The 14,380-nt window shown below is 33.2% G+C and overlaps 3 protein-coding genes across 4 annotated transcripts; 2 read left to right on the top strand and 1 right to left on the bottom strand.

Annotated features, from left to right (window-relative positions):
* Positions 1-1,810: 1,810 nt before the first annotated feature.
* On the top strand, positions 1,811-4,969 carry LOC113708957 (probable FBD-associated F-box protein At1g32375). The gene is made up of 5 exons (XM_027231704.2): positions 1,811-2,183; positions 2,476-3,431; positions 3,669-3,815; positions 3,957-4,288; positions 4,708-4,969. Exons 1-4 carry the CDS (start codon positions 2,180-2,182, stop codon positions 4,266-4,268), a joined length of 1,419 nt encoding a protein of 472 aa, XP_027087505.1. The 5' UTR covers positions 1,811-2,179; the 3' UTR covers positions 4,269-4,288; positions 4,708-4,969.
* A 1,831-nt stretch (positions 4,970-6,800) lies between these two features.
* Positions 6,801-7,331, top strand: LOC113708121 (agamous-like MADS-box protein AGL28). The gene has a single exon (XM_027230589.1). The coding sequence runs from the start codon at positions 6,801-6,803 to the stop codon at positions 7,329-7,331; it is 531 nt and encodes a 176-aa protein (XP_027086390.1).
* A 1,027-nt stretch (positions 7,332-8,358) lies between these two features.
* On the bottom strand, positions 8,359-12,222 carry LOC113707933 (phosphatidylinositol N-acetylglucosaminyltransferase subunit C-like). 2 transcript variants are annotated; one of them, XM_027230336.2, is made up of 3 exons: positions 11,914-12,222; positions 11,066-11,142; positions 8,359-9,399 (listed from the first exon to the last, which is right to left on the bottom strand). In XM_027230336.2, the coding sequence occupies exon 3, from the start codon at positions 9,377-9,379 to the stop codon at positions 8,465-8,467; it is 915 nt and encodes a 304-aa protein (XP_027086137.1). In that variant the 5' UTR covers positions 9,380-9,399; positions 11,066-11,142; positions 11,914-12,222; the 3' UTR covers positions 8,359-8,464. The 2 variants fall into 2 exon arrangements, with proteins under 2 accessions (XP_027086137.1, XP_027086138.1); XM_027230337.2 differs by lacking the exon at positions 11,066-11,142.
* Positions 12,223-14,380: the final 2,158 nt, after the last annotated feature.

Raw genomic sequence — 14,380 nt, 5'->3', positions numbered from 1 at the left:
CATCTACAAACAAGCTACACTCCTGGTCAAACTTTTACATATTTAGTACCTGTTTGGATGACTATTTTCTAAAATTTTGTAAAAAATTGTATTGTAGTAATTGTATATATACGAGATCAAAAGTGATTAGAAAATATATTCATGAAAAATATAAAAAAATTTTGAGAAAAATGACAATCTATTATATCGATTTTTTCGATCAATCTAGTTAAACCTAGTAAAAACCACCAAATCAATAATTGCCCAACTTAAGTAATTGACTTGGAGTGACCCAACCCAATTTTGAGATCATCTTGGGTTCGTTTAGATGGTGAATGTTTTTTTTTTTAAATTTTTTTTTTTTGGTAATGTCATATATATGATTTCTAATATTCTTTTTATCTTTCTAACTACTTGCTTATTTTAAAGTTTTAATATCACAAAAAGTACTATAGTAATTATTCAAAAAATTTCTCTAGTAATCTTCTATCTAAACACACTCCTTATACCCAAACAAATCCGTACCTCGAATTTCACAATCTTCAATCTTAACCTCAAGCTGTCGAGCAAGCAACTATATCGAAATAGTTTAGTATTGCCCAAATTTTTAATCTTAGAAAAAAAAAAGTATGCTCTAATTAACATTGGATCTGGACACTTATTGGACTGATGTAATTTACATGTTAAATTTTTTGAAAAGTAAAATTAATTTGAAAAGACATATAAATGCAAAGGAGAATGGTAATACTAATTATTAGTGTGTGCATTTTCAAGGTAAATTGAATGTGGCTTAAATATATCAATATGTACCCATTAATTAGAATAATAAGTATATGGTTATTACATGAAATTTTACACCATTATAAATTTATGAGAGTTTGTTTGGATAGAAGTTTATTTGGATGATTTATTTGAGATAATTACTGTAACACTTTTTGTGATGTGATATATGTGAGATAAAAAGGTGATTGGAAAGCTAAAAGGCAATTGAGATTTGTGAAGCAAATTATTTTTTTTCAAATCATTTCAATCTAAACACATATGTTTAAGAAAAGGGATAATTTTAGAGACCTTCCCTGAGATTTCTGACAATTCGCTGAGCTCCCCTAAGGTTTAAAAAGTTACACATACTTCCCTTGATTTGATAGTTTTAGTAACAAAATCTTAAAATAATATTGACTTGGTTCAATTTTAAAATGAATACCCACAAATGCCCTTGTGTAATGAGTTTTAATTTACTTCCCTATAAAATTATAAGATTATCTAATGTAATTATAAGGAAAACGTGCCGAATTTTTCATATCCATACCTACTATTTGATAAATAACTATAATAATAATTTTATCACTATGATAGGATATTTTTTATGGTATTTTGTTATAGATTTAGATTAATAAGATAGAAAATAAAATATTGAAATAATTGATTCAGAGTTTGTGAATTTTTTGAATAGTAGGATTATCATAATTTAGTAGTGATTTTGGGCAATTTTTTTGATTTATTATTAATTTTAATACCAAAAAAATAGAAAACAAAGATTAGCAAAAAAGATCGGATTACGTTTAAAGTTAACTCATAAAAAATCATTAGTTCATCATTTGGTTACAATAGAAATTAGAGATAATAATGGTAATTTGACAATTTTATCGGTAAAAAATTAAAATAAAAAGGAATAAGAAGGAAAAATAATGAAAAAATAATTTTAAATTAATTCTAACTATAAACATACCAAACAAGGGATTTTATTAAAATATTTAAGGTTAGTATTGTCATTTTAAATAATAAGGGAGATATGTGTAGCTTAGTGAAATTGTGAAACCTAAATTATCCCTAAAAAATTTTAAACAGTTCACCCCCCGTGACCCTGCCCGGTTAGAGATTACTGTGGCTTGGACTGTGGTCTCTGAGGAGCTTTCTCGGTCTTCTGCTGCAGAAACTTCTGCTTTTTAACTCTGCTGTCGACCCTTCTCTCCAAAACCATCACAATTAGAGTGTTGACCGCTTTTTTTAGTTTTGCAAGAGTCCTTCCTTGTTCTCGCTATGTTTCTTTGTTTTTTTTTTTTTTTTTAAACAGATGGCCCATTGAAGATCTGGGGCAAATAAAGTTGGAAACATTAGGGATCATAAAGGCCTTCCGGCTAGGATTTGCAGTGTAATTCTCAGCTTCTCTCTGAAAGAAGAGAAAATCCCAGAAAGATTTATGGGTAATACTCTTGCTTTGTCTATTTTTTTCTCTTCCCCCAATCAAGGCTTCCCTTGTTTCTATCGTTGTTTTCAGTGGTTTTCTTTGGAAAAAGAAATTATTAACACTGTGCTCTACTTCCTTAGATGCCTTTCCTTCGGAAAAAAGTATATATGCCTCACCCCATATTGTTGGACTTTATGGTTTAGATATGCTTGGCAATGCATTGTAGTGTATAATATGTAGGCAAAAAAGAAGTTGTCTTTCTTAAAGATGCGACAATGTGGCTTACTTAAATACTTTGGATTCTACAGAAAATCCAAGCCAGAAGCGTCTAACTCTGTCAAGTGAAATGGATGCTGGTGCTTCTGTTGATAGGATTAGCAGTTTGCCCGATTCAGTTCTCTGTCACATTCTTTCTTTTCTGCCAACAACAAAATATGCTGTGGGAACAAGTATTTTATCTAAAAGATGGAAATTCCTGTGGACTGGAGTCCCCTACCTTCTTTTCGATGATGATCGTTTTCATAAAAGCCCAGAAAGAGTGAGAAAGTTTGAGCAATTTGTTAATAAGGTTCTGCTTCTAAGTACTGTGCAGAATATACTCAAGTTCCGTCTTTGTGGAAATGAATTCATTGAGCCATTCTATGTCAATGCATGGATCAGCACTGCAATTATCCGGAATGTCCGAGTGCTGAAAGTTCAAGTTTTTTATTATTGTCGTGCTGATGTTGTCATTGAATTGCCTAGTTGCCTATTTACTTGCAGAACATTAGAGGATCTTGAATTGTGGGATAATCTAGATATCAATACACCAAATTTGGTTTGTCTTCCTAGACTAAAACGTCTAACGCTTTCTGACGTTCAATACAGAAATGATGAATCCGTCAGTAAGCTCATATCTGGCTGTCCAATACTAGAATTCCTGGATATTTGCAGATGCAGCTTTGATAATGTGACAGTTTTTGTAATATCTTCACCTTCACTGAAACAACTCCGTTTTCGTGGTCCCGATGACTTTCCTGAAAATCTTCACTACAAGGTTGCTATAAATACCCCAGCACTAGAGTCCCTTGATTATTCCAATCACATATGGCAGCACATTGGCGTCAACTTTCAGAACATTACCTCTTTAGTTAGAGCAAAAATTGATGTTGAGGCTTTTCCTGGTGATGATCCACCTCAAAGTGCTTTTTGCAATTCACTTGTGGAACTGGTTCAGGCACTACACGGTGTAAAGATTCTCACTTTGTCACAGAAGACAATGAATGTAAGTTACCAGTTCTTTCTCTTAATGTTGAGGACAGTGTACCAGCTTCTGTTGTAAACTTACTGCAAAATTATTGTGTCAGGAGCCTACGCGTTAAATTCACTAGGCTTTGATGTTCGTAGTCGTCTATGTTTCCCAGTGTTTTGTGATTTGTTCGCTAAATTAAAGATTGTAGCTAAATGCACAGATCAAGTTAAATAAGCGGGCTAGCTGCGAGCTAAATGATGTTTTATGTAGGCTCTGAGCTATGCCACTACCTGCTTGTCAACAAGGAGATTCGAAGGACTAACCAAATTGGTAGTAGGAGCTGGATGCTGTGAATGGACTTGCCTGCAGGATTTGGTTGAAGCGGCAGTAAATTTAGAAGTTCTTGATTTCACAAAGGTAGGCAACTTAGATGCTTTTGATATGCTTAAGGTTAGTTTGGAACGAGAAAATTACCCAGAGGAAAAGGATGAATCTTTTTTATGCTTTCTTTTTCAAATCTGTATAGATGTTTTGAAGAGTTGCTTTTGTGGTAATTAGAATTGGCATAGAGAACACACTATAGAGTCATGCTGGAGGGATCCCATAGAAGTTCCCAGATGTTTGATAACGAGCCTGAAACAAATTTCACTTGAAGAACTTGAAGGCTGTGAAGATGAGCTTGCAATGATAGGCTACATTCTAAAGCATGGTAGCGTTCTAAACCGAATGCATCTAAGTTCTAAAGTCGGCGGCTTGAGCACGAAATTTCAGCTTACTCAGAAGATACTACTGTTCCCTAGAAGATCCCCCACATGTCAAATTGCATTTTGCCGGCAAGCTGGACCACGGTCCCTTTTCAGCAAGTCATAGTCCCATGGGGGAAACATGAGGTGAAGTTAAATTTTGACTCTTCTGATGCAGAATATTTTTAAATTGGAAGGAATGAGAATTTAAAAAGAAGTTGAATTTTTTTTTTCAAAGATATTTGTGACAATTTCAAATTTCTATGCTGGAAACTGCTGCGGGAAATATGTTGTTCATCGAGGATTGTTTCAAATGCTGATATACGAAAATGAGACTCTTTCAAAACCGTAAATCTACAAGTCCCTTGAATGGTGCATTCTTCTATATCCAATTCTTTGGTTGCATGCGGCTGAACTGGGATTGAACTGGGGAATTAGAATTGAACTGAGGAATTGAACTGGGATTTCTGTTCTTCTTGCCAATGTTCTGAAATCATTCTTGCTTTGATCTCCTAGTCTTATCTGTATGAAGCCAGCATGCGATACTTTTTTTGTTTTTTTGGCAGAAAATGAAGCAACATTGGTTGAGTGGTGCAGTAAGGATCATATCCGGTGCTTCTAACTGTCACCTACAATGAAAGATTCTGGATGAAGCTGGTTGGAAGAAGGAGGTGCCAAGCTGGGAATAATCATGATGCAGAGAATTTTAGCTCAAGGGTGGAAGAATGTGGATGAAACTTTTTGTACAAATGAGCAGGGAATTGCTATCATGCAGCTTGTTTTGCATATCTTTTTGTTTTGCAGAAAGTATGAATTTTATTATCAGTACGGAAACTCTTAATGGTACTATAAAGGCCTAAGACTTAACTTCGACAACAAAAGTGACCGTTGTTGGCAAGGCGACTGAAATCGAAGCCATTCAAACTTTTATAACATTAAAAAAGGAAAAAAAATAGTATTGTTGGTTACAAATGCGAATTTCTGTTTTAATTTTTTTCATGAAAATAGCTAGTTTTCACACAAATGTGTTTAATCCTTAAAATCATTCTAGAATTTGGTTGGCAGAAAGGTGAAATAAACACAAAATAAATTAATACTACTTTTTTTTTTAATGTATATTTTAGAATTCAAGACAAATAGGGACCTTTTTTAATGTTATTTTATGTTGTGGAGATTTTTATCTAAAGAGTTCTCAGTTTCCTCGAAAAAAAAAAAAAAAAAAAAAAAGGAGTTCTCAGTGAAGATTTGTCTGAAATTTATGAAACCTGATATGCAATTCTAAGATTGGAGTCCAAAGAAAATTTTCCACTTTCATCAAAATTATTACCCACTAGTCCAGGAATTCAATAATTTGAGGGGGTAGCATCTTGTTCTATCAATTTGAGACTATTATTTTCCACATGCCTTAGCATGGTCTATTTATTGTGAATTTGTACAAGCATGAATAATTAAAATTAAAAAAATTTAGAAATGATCGTACACATTCATTTATATTCATTTAGAAAATTAATGTGTTTTAAATGTTTATCTATCATACTAATTTTTAAAAACTTCTTTACATATTTTACTATAATATAGAAGTATTCATCAAATATTGTAATGCATGTCAAAAAAATCGATAAATATTGTTTTTTAATAGACATTCTTTTAGAGAATTAAAATTTTTATAATGACAATAAACCTACAACTACATATTTATACTTAATTAAGTACAAAAGATCCAACAATTTATTTTCTTCATCAACAAATATTTAGTAACCAATAATATTGGTAAATCTATCCATATAACAGTTAATTTTTTTTTTATTATGCTAAGCTAATCCATATGATTAAAAACCATACGAGTTCATCAAAAGAGGTGATATTGTTGGAAGAGAGTGGAACTATAACAACAAATAATTCAAATTTATTTAAAAAGATAAAATTATTAGAGGAGTGAGAAACTATAATAAAACTAAGAATTAATCTTTTATATACTGTCAGTGTGTACATATAATGATGGATTTAGATGCGTGTTATATCATCTCATCTTGAATTTGAATATCAAATTTTGCATATATGGTGTGCATCTAGATCAATTAATGTATACACTAACAACGCATAAAAGATTTACTTTAAAACTAATTATAAGAGAGTCGGATACAAATATGTGCAAAACGTATACAAATATGGATAAAACGTCCATTAAATCTTTTCATTTACTTTAAAACTAATTATAAAAGAGTTGGATACAAATATGGATAAAACATCCATTAAATCTTTTCATTTACTTTAAAATTAATTATAAAAGAGTTGGATACAAATATGGGTAAAACGTATATAAATATGGACAAAACGTCCATTAAAGCTTTTCATTTACTTTAAAACTACTTATAAAGAGTCGGATACAAATATGGGCAAAACGTATACAAATATGGATAAAACATCCATTAAATCTTTTCATTTACTTTAAAACTAATTATAAAAGAGTCGGATACAAATATGGACAAAACGTATACAAATATGGATAGAACGTCCACTAAATCTTTTCATTTACTTTAAAACTAATTATAAAATATAATAATTAAGCAATCCCTTGGCTTTCAACTATAAATTTGCATACAGAACTGAGAGACTCATTCCTGAGTTCACTTGTTGAAAACTCACGGGAGATAAGCAGATGAAAGGTCGTGAAAAAATTGAGATGAAAAAGATAGAAAAGGAGGATGATCTGTATGCTACTTTTTACAAACTAAGAGATGAGCTTTTCATGGAAGCAAGTGAACTTTGCACAACATGCAAAGTTGACATTGGAGTCATAATTTTTTCTCCAACTGGTGAGCCACACTCTTTCTTCCATCCAAATGCAGACAAAGTTTTCAATCGATTTCTGGGGAGAGACATGCCTAGGGACGATGCAGATCAACTTGCTGAGGCCCTTGCTCGAGCTAGAGTTGAACAGCTCGAGCAACAACTTCATGAGCTTGAAGTTCAACAAGAGATTGAAGAAGAACGAGCCAAGAAGTTGGATGAACTTTTTGCCCAGGATGGCATTGTTGGTTGGCCTGGTGTGCCAATTGATCAAATGGACATGGAAATGGTAACAAATCTGGAGGCAAAGATAGACAACCTGCTTCTCCAATTGGAGGAACATGCCAAGAAGTTGACAGAAGAGGCTTCTTCATCAAATGTTCCCCCCAGCAAGATTTGATTCTTAGTCTAATCTTCTGGATACATTTGTGATGGGATCAAAATAAACATAGCCGCATTTCTTTCCCTTCTGTTCACCCCATCATTATTGTTATTATTACTGCTATTACTATTATCGTTGATGTAGCTTATGCACTTTTTACAGAAAATAAATCAAGCTATTTGTTATTTTTAAAACCTGTTCCTTTGGACGTTATAATTGCAGTTCATCATTATTTTTCAGTGTCAAGCTCAAATTTTCTCCTTCAACCCCCTTCCTCTCCTCCCCCCCCCCCCCCCCCCCCAAAAAAAAAAAAACCACCTTAATGTTCCTTGGCCTACAAACTTCTATAGGCTGCAAGATTTAGAGGTTCAGTGAGCCTGTACAACCGTCAGAATGAATAAACGTACATCACAGAACAATTTCAGCCTAAATTATATGTACATCTGTATTAAAAAAAATGCTGAATTTGTAGGTACAATTTGTTCAGAAGTGTGTACAGCATCAATCCAAACTGTGTATTTTCAAAAGCTTTCGCTCTTGACCACAAATTGTTCTGTACAACAACTTCTATGATTCTAGAGGCCCCAGATTCCTATTCATCCAGGAAGCAGGAAAGGTACAATCCAAGTAAAGATGGATAAGTACATGGCTACTCAATTTATTTAATTACTCTTGAAGATAAGGAAAGATATGTGGCTATTCTACACTAAAGTTGTGAAGACCATTAGCACAATATCTTTTGCTTATCTCGGCACAGCAAACCATAATTCTTCACTTTAATAGCTAACCAAATTTAGCAAATCACTTAAAAAGTAGAGCAAAACCAACTACGGGAATAGCTGTCTCATCAAAATTAATAGCGATTTTAGTACACTAATCTATGATGAGGCCTTATAGCCTTTTATCTTCTCATTGGAAATAAACCAGTCCATACCATCTCTGGTAATGTAAAGATCAGCACCAAATATAAGCATGCGTCTAGAATGATTTTTTTGCCAACATTTCCCAACAACCTTAAATTCAGGCATCAGAAGCCTGTTTACAATGAGCCACATAAAGAGAATTTAAATTACCACAATCAACAAAAGACATTACAATTGATCTTCAGGATTCATCATTCTCAAAACATCCTCAAAAGTTACAAAAAATTGTTATTCTGTAATGTTAAAGCAAAGTTTAGCTTCATCCCAAGGACCATTGATCTCAAATTTGTACTTCTGAATTCTAATCAGCCAATAAGGACAGACCACATTAACGAAAGCCAAAATGACAAAGAATAGCACAAAAAGCAACCTGTGCAAACTATGAATAAAAAACAATGTCAGACACATTAAACTAAAGGAAAGAAAGAGATGTAAGCGGAAAGAATACTTCCTTACGCAATATGTGACTAGTGGAGCAAACAAAAAAACTTGCAAGGAGAAGAGCACAATGGCAAAGACGTGAAGTCTTGATGGAAGGCGTGAAGCAATCAAGAGAGACGCCACAATAGAAGCATTTAAAGAGATGTTGCTTGTAAAGGTGGGATTTTCCACAGTCCCTGGAGCTTTTACTGTGGGTCCTGAGTAGTCATGGAGGAAGAGATGAAGAATGATAAGTGCAGCTGTTAGAGCCCATATGGAATCTGAACTAATAGAGCGGGTGAGGGTTTGGTAAATAGGAGACAAAAGATATAAACCTGTTATAAAGAAGGATATCTTAAGTAAATAACTAAGAAGAAGATTAAAAGATAGCATTTCTGCAGTCAACAGAAGAATGAAGAAACCTAAACCAAGAAGGCTAACGTCAAGAAGCAAAAGAGAATCTTCAGCAAATGTAGATCTAAGTGTATAGGTCCAAACCAAGACCACAAGAGCAACAATGCACAGATACTCCGAGATGGAAACTGAATCTAGCATCACCCTTAAGAAGTTCCTTCTGACAACATTAGCATTCATGATCATATCTTCTAAAAAGGACTCATCAGTGTGATTGTCCTCAAACCCAGGTTGCATCCCTCCATAAGCAATTTTCCTCCATTTAGGTCGGTGTGGAGAAGAGCTTCCTTTTATGGTCCTGATTTCCATCTTTAATTATAAAACTCTACCTGCAAAAGGTAATCCTATATTCTCACCATCAGCAGTTCACAAGTCCTATTCAAATCGAGCTATTATTGAGCATATTTAATTGTGGCTAGATAATAGCATATCGGTTATGAGAGCTAAACAAATACTAGAGGATGATCAGAAAATTTTAGCTGAGCTCACAATTGACAACAAAAGAATGGAGTTGAACAAGTATGACCAGTTGTTTCAAACAGATGTAAGGATCATGTAATATAGGGATTTGTGAAGCAAGACTGCACACAACTAGACTCAATACTACTGCAATTTCTACCTAGACAACAATTCTTTTTCATGTCTAATTCTATACACAAATAAAGCTTAACTACATTTAACCCTTTAACTGATAGTCCAACAATTACTCATACCCTCAATCTTTCATAATAAGCACTTTGTTCCCTTTGACCAAAAAAAGCATAACATTATGTTGAGATTGATAGAGTAGCAAGACACCATTAGATCCATAAGGTTAGTTTCAGTTGACCACTTCGCATCCAATATCAAGATACCCTTTCTTTAAATTTAAACAAGGATTTGTGACAAGATAAGCTATACTAATGCACTATGCAGTAGTGCAGCTTCACATTCTTAATTACCAGCTTCTCATTGTGTAGTTTGCACTGATACATTTGGTAAACAATACCAAACATAAATAAAAAAAAAGAGATCCGCATGCATATCTATGGTAATTTTTATAGATTCATATGGTGCATTGACTTTCTTTCTTTTCTTTATAGGTTCTATTTCAGCATCTCAATTGGTAATCTAAAGGGTAAAGGCCCCTTTCATATGGTGCAGAATGAGTAGAAGCATGAAGAAAAATGGAGTACTTAGCAAACAGTCATATATCCATAGCGTTAGTTATATAGAGCCAAGCACCAAAAAAACAAGTAAAATATATATATATATATATATATATATATTACTTAAATAAAATGAACCACTAATATGGTTATTGACTTACAGTAATTGAGTTTGTTGGCAATTCAAAGTGACGCAAAGAATTAAGTTTAAAGTGGTTTAGTGCAACTCTGTTTCACTGGTATATTGTTAACTTTAAGCTAATGACCATAAAACTAACCATGTGAAATTGATGGATCTTTGTCGTTTGATCATAGAAAGCATTCATTGAAAAATAATGCAGGATAAAGTACAAGTTCAACCATTTACAAACTTGTACACTCTATCACGAAATCTTAGATGAGGCAAGTAGCCCAAACAGCAATCAAGCTTAGCAACACAAGACAGTAATATGAAACAAGAATGAAGAAGCTTTCTAGTTAATGTAAAATAAGAAAACAGTGACCTGAACATCCTCAGAAGTCTTACTATCAAAAAGGCTACAATTTATTGTTGGAAAATTAACCTTTATTAACCTGAATGCTTACCTTATATATACATGTATACAAGCCGTCATATAGCAGCAATTTACGGAAGCTGACGAGTATATAACACCATTCGGGCAACAAAAAACATACAATTTAAAGCCGTGAAACTTTCAAGAGCACGGATTCTTTCCTCTAATTCATATCATGGAGACCAAACGTAAATTAACAAGACTAATGACTCCTCGGCTATTAGTTCAATTCTTTGCTAGATAATTAGACAAATGAAGCAAGAATCACGTGCAACAGATATTTAAGAATAAACCTTGGAACAAGTCAATTGCCAAAGCTCTTCTGAATGCAGTTTCTGACTCAACTCCATCTTTCTTGTTACCAGCTTGGCTGCATCATATTGTAAAAGACACTAGCATCAAAGATATTCACATTTAACCTCTTACAGCAAGCCATTAATAACAGCACAAAAAAATTTAAAAATCAAAACTTGTCTAGCAAAAAAAATATATAAGTTTTGGATTAGGATTTGTTGCCGTCCTTTTTTCTCTTAATGCTTGGAAAGTTTCAATTATACGTTGCAGGTAAAAAATCTGAAGGTGGTTCATTATTATTATTATTATTTGCTAGACAAGTTTTGGTTTTGGTTTTGATTTTTTTTTTTTTTTTGCTGTTGTTAATGGCTGGCTGTAAGAGGTTAAATGTGAATATCTTTGATGCTAATGTCTTTTGCAAAAAAATGACAAAAAAGTGCTCGAAATGTGAATTTACAGCTGCGATTTTATTTTTAAAAAACACCTAAATCAACACTAAAATTCACAAAAACTACACCAAACAACCCTTATGATTTCTACAATACAACTATGACGTTAAATTAACAAAAAAAGCAATTTAATTCGATTTTCTATTTTGGCATTTTTTCAAACAGTTAACATGCATGATCTAGACTCACATATATTATAAAACTTGGGCAAATTTGGAGTCCCAAATTTTACCAACAACCAGTATAGCAATTACCACAAAGAAAAAGAAACGAAAAAAAATGAAAGGAAAGGAAAAACGTTAACCATCTACTCCTGTTCACAAAGCAGTCATTATTTAAGCAGGGCCTAATCACAGAAAGCAGGGCCGCATTTACGTAAAGGAAAATGAGAAGATTACCTTAACTAGCTTAATAGCCTTTGAATTCTGGTGGTGCAGATTTGTTGAAGAAACTCGTGGCTATTCTCCGGCAATGGCAACTTCAATGGCAGTAACACTTCTTTCTTGTTCTTTTGCCGTCTTCTTCTTTTTTTTTTTTTGTCTGAGAGAGGAAGAAAGCTGAGAAAAGGAGTTTTATGTGTGTATGATTGTTGTGTGTTATTGAGAAATTGAGAGAGCCGAGAGGGGAACTTGAGAGCGGAGTGCCTTTTTTGTCTTTGAGAGAAAAAAGAAAGAGAGAGGGGAACAAGGTGAGCAATTTTTTTTTGGATTAATTACATTTACCTCCCTTAAGGTTTGACCAAATAACGAATTGATCCCTGAGATTTGACCAAATAACATATTTCTCCCCCACACTAACTTCTGTCACTTATAAGTAACGGGAATAGCCAAAAGTCTGAATAACTCTTATTGATTTCCATCAAAATTTTAAGGGTTAATTACATCTACCTCCTTTGTGGTTTGACCAAACTACCATTAAATGCTTGTGGTATGGTAATATTACAAGTATCTCCTTTTTAAGTAACCCCATCAAAGACACTTAAATAGAAGTAGTAAAATGTCATATTTACCCTCTTTGTAAAAACTTGTAGTTAGAGAAAACTTACCGTTAAAAAATCAAAAGTGATTTCAATAATAACAAATTAAACTAAGAGTTTGCTACTTAAATAAAACAGTTTTTAACCAGTATAAAAGAAAAAAATAAAACCAAGCATGTAATAATCAAATTTGATAAAATATATGCATAAAGGAACAAAAGAAAGAAAATGAAGAAAGAAGGAAAGCCTAGAAAACAAAAAAGAAATTAAAATGTGAAAAGCAAAGAAAGGAATGGAAAAAAAAAAGTAGAGTGAAAAAAAGAAACTGACAATTGAGTGATGAAAGAAAATTTATAGAAGCAATGTAAATGTTCACTCAATCCACCACAAAAAAGTCTCTACAAGTCTGTAACCCTTTGTCGGCCAATAATCTTGTTTGTTGTATTTCCCTTCTCTGCAACTACCACAATCACATCAACCAATCCAGAGACGAGTAAAATCTCAAACTCACTCAAATTGGCAGTGAGGAATTAACAGTTATCAACCAGGATCTGACTTGATTCATGCGGGAATTTAGAGTTCCAAATAATCATTTTTTCAACTCTGGGTTATATCTGTAGTTGGTCATTGGGTTTGATATTATCAAATGGGTTTTTTCTCTGCTTATAACGGAGTTAAAAGGATGGTTGTTATGGGAATAATAGAGATGAAGGCAATTAAATTTCTATAAATTTATTATGATTTTGACAGTAAAAACGTGCTCACCAAGAAAATGATCATGAAAGTGGGCATCGATAATATATCTCGATGATTTTGCTGCCATAGTTATGTCAACGGTGGTAAATGGAGTAGGTTAGGTTTTGAAGAAAAGCAACGAAGGGAAGGGGAAGATTATGGATTTAGGCGCAATCTAGGCATTTCATTAAATTTGTATGATGGCATCATTATAATCTTAACAGTCAACAGCAACAGACTAACGGGAGGGGTGTATCTGTTATACATCTTTCAATTTGAGGGACCTTTTTGTAGTTTGTCTAAATTTCAGCGAGTAAATGGTAATTTGGTTAAACCTCTGGGGACGTAAATGTAATTAACCCTATTTGTTTAGTTGCAAATGCTTGATATATACGTATGTACGTAGGGACTAGGACTGCAAACGAGCCGAAACGAGTCGAGGTTTGGCCTTATAGAGTCGAGCCTTGACTTAATTTCATCGAACTCGAGCTCGAGCTCGAAAAAAATAAAAAATAAATATTTTATTTTTAAAAAAATAAATAAAATAATATTTTTTCTTAATAAATAATAAAATATTAAAGATATTTATGTAATTTTACTATTAAAAATAAAAATAAATAAATAAATAAATATATATATATACTTGAGCTCGCGAGCTGGAGCTTAATGTTTTGAGTTCGAGCTCTAGCTCGACTTTGGCTCGGCCAGCTCGAGTGTCAGGAACCCAGCTTCAAGAAGAAGATACAAGGAAGACTAGTTGAAGAAGAAGAAGAAGGAAAAAGGAGGAATCGAGGAAGAACAGTGAGAGAAACAGAGAAACTAGAAATGAGAGAGAAGTTAACTTGAAAATTCTGATATTGCCTAATGGGTTTCAACCATTTACAACTATATATACAGGCTTATCTTTACTAATCAATCCAAAGTCCTCCACTAAACTACAATATTAACAACTAAGGATTTGGATTATCTAATACATTTGGGGTCATGACATCGAGCTCGATATTGATCGAGCTCGATATTGATCGAGCTCGAGTCGAGCTTGAGAGCGGCTCGATTCGTTTGCACATCTAGTAGGGACCATCCAAGTAAATAAACTCAGCCTGCATCCAATTATAATAGGGCCAATATTCTGTTCAGTTTTCAATAATATTGGT

Source organism: Coffea arabica, chromosome 9c (assembly GCF_036785885.1).
Source record: "Coffea arabica cultivar ET-39 chromosome 9c, Coffea Arabica ET-39 HiFi, whole genome shotgun sequence".
Lineage (NCBI taxonomy): Eukaryota > Viridiplantae > Streptophyta > Magnoliopsida > Gentianales > Rubiaceae > Coffea > Coffea arabica.
The sequence above is the reverse complement of the archived record's forward strand: the minus strand, read 5'-3'. Positions and strand labels throughout refer to the sequence as shown.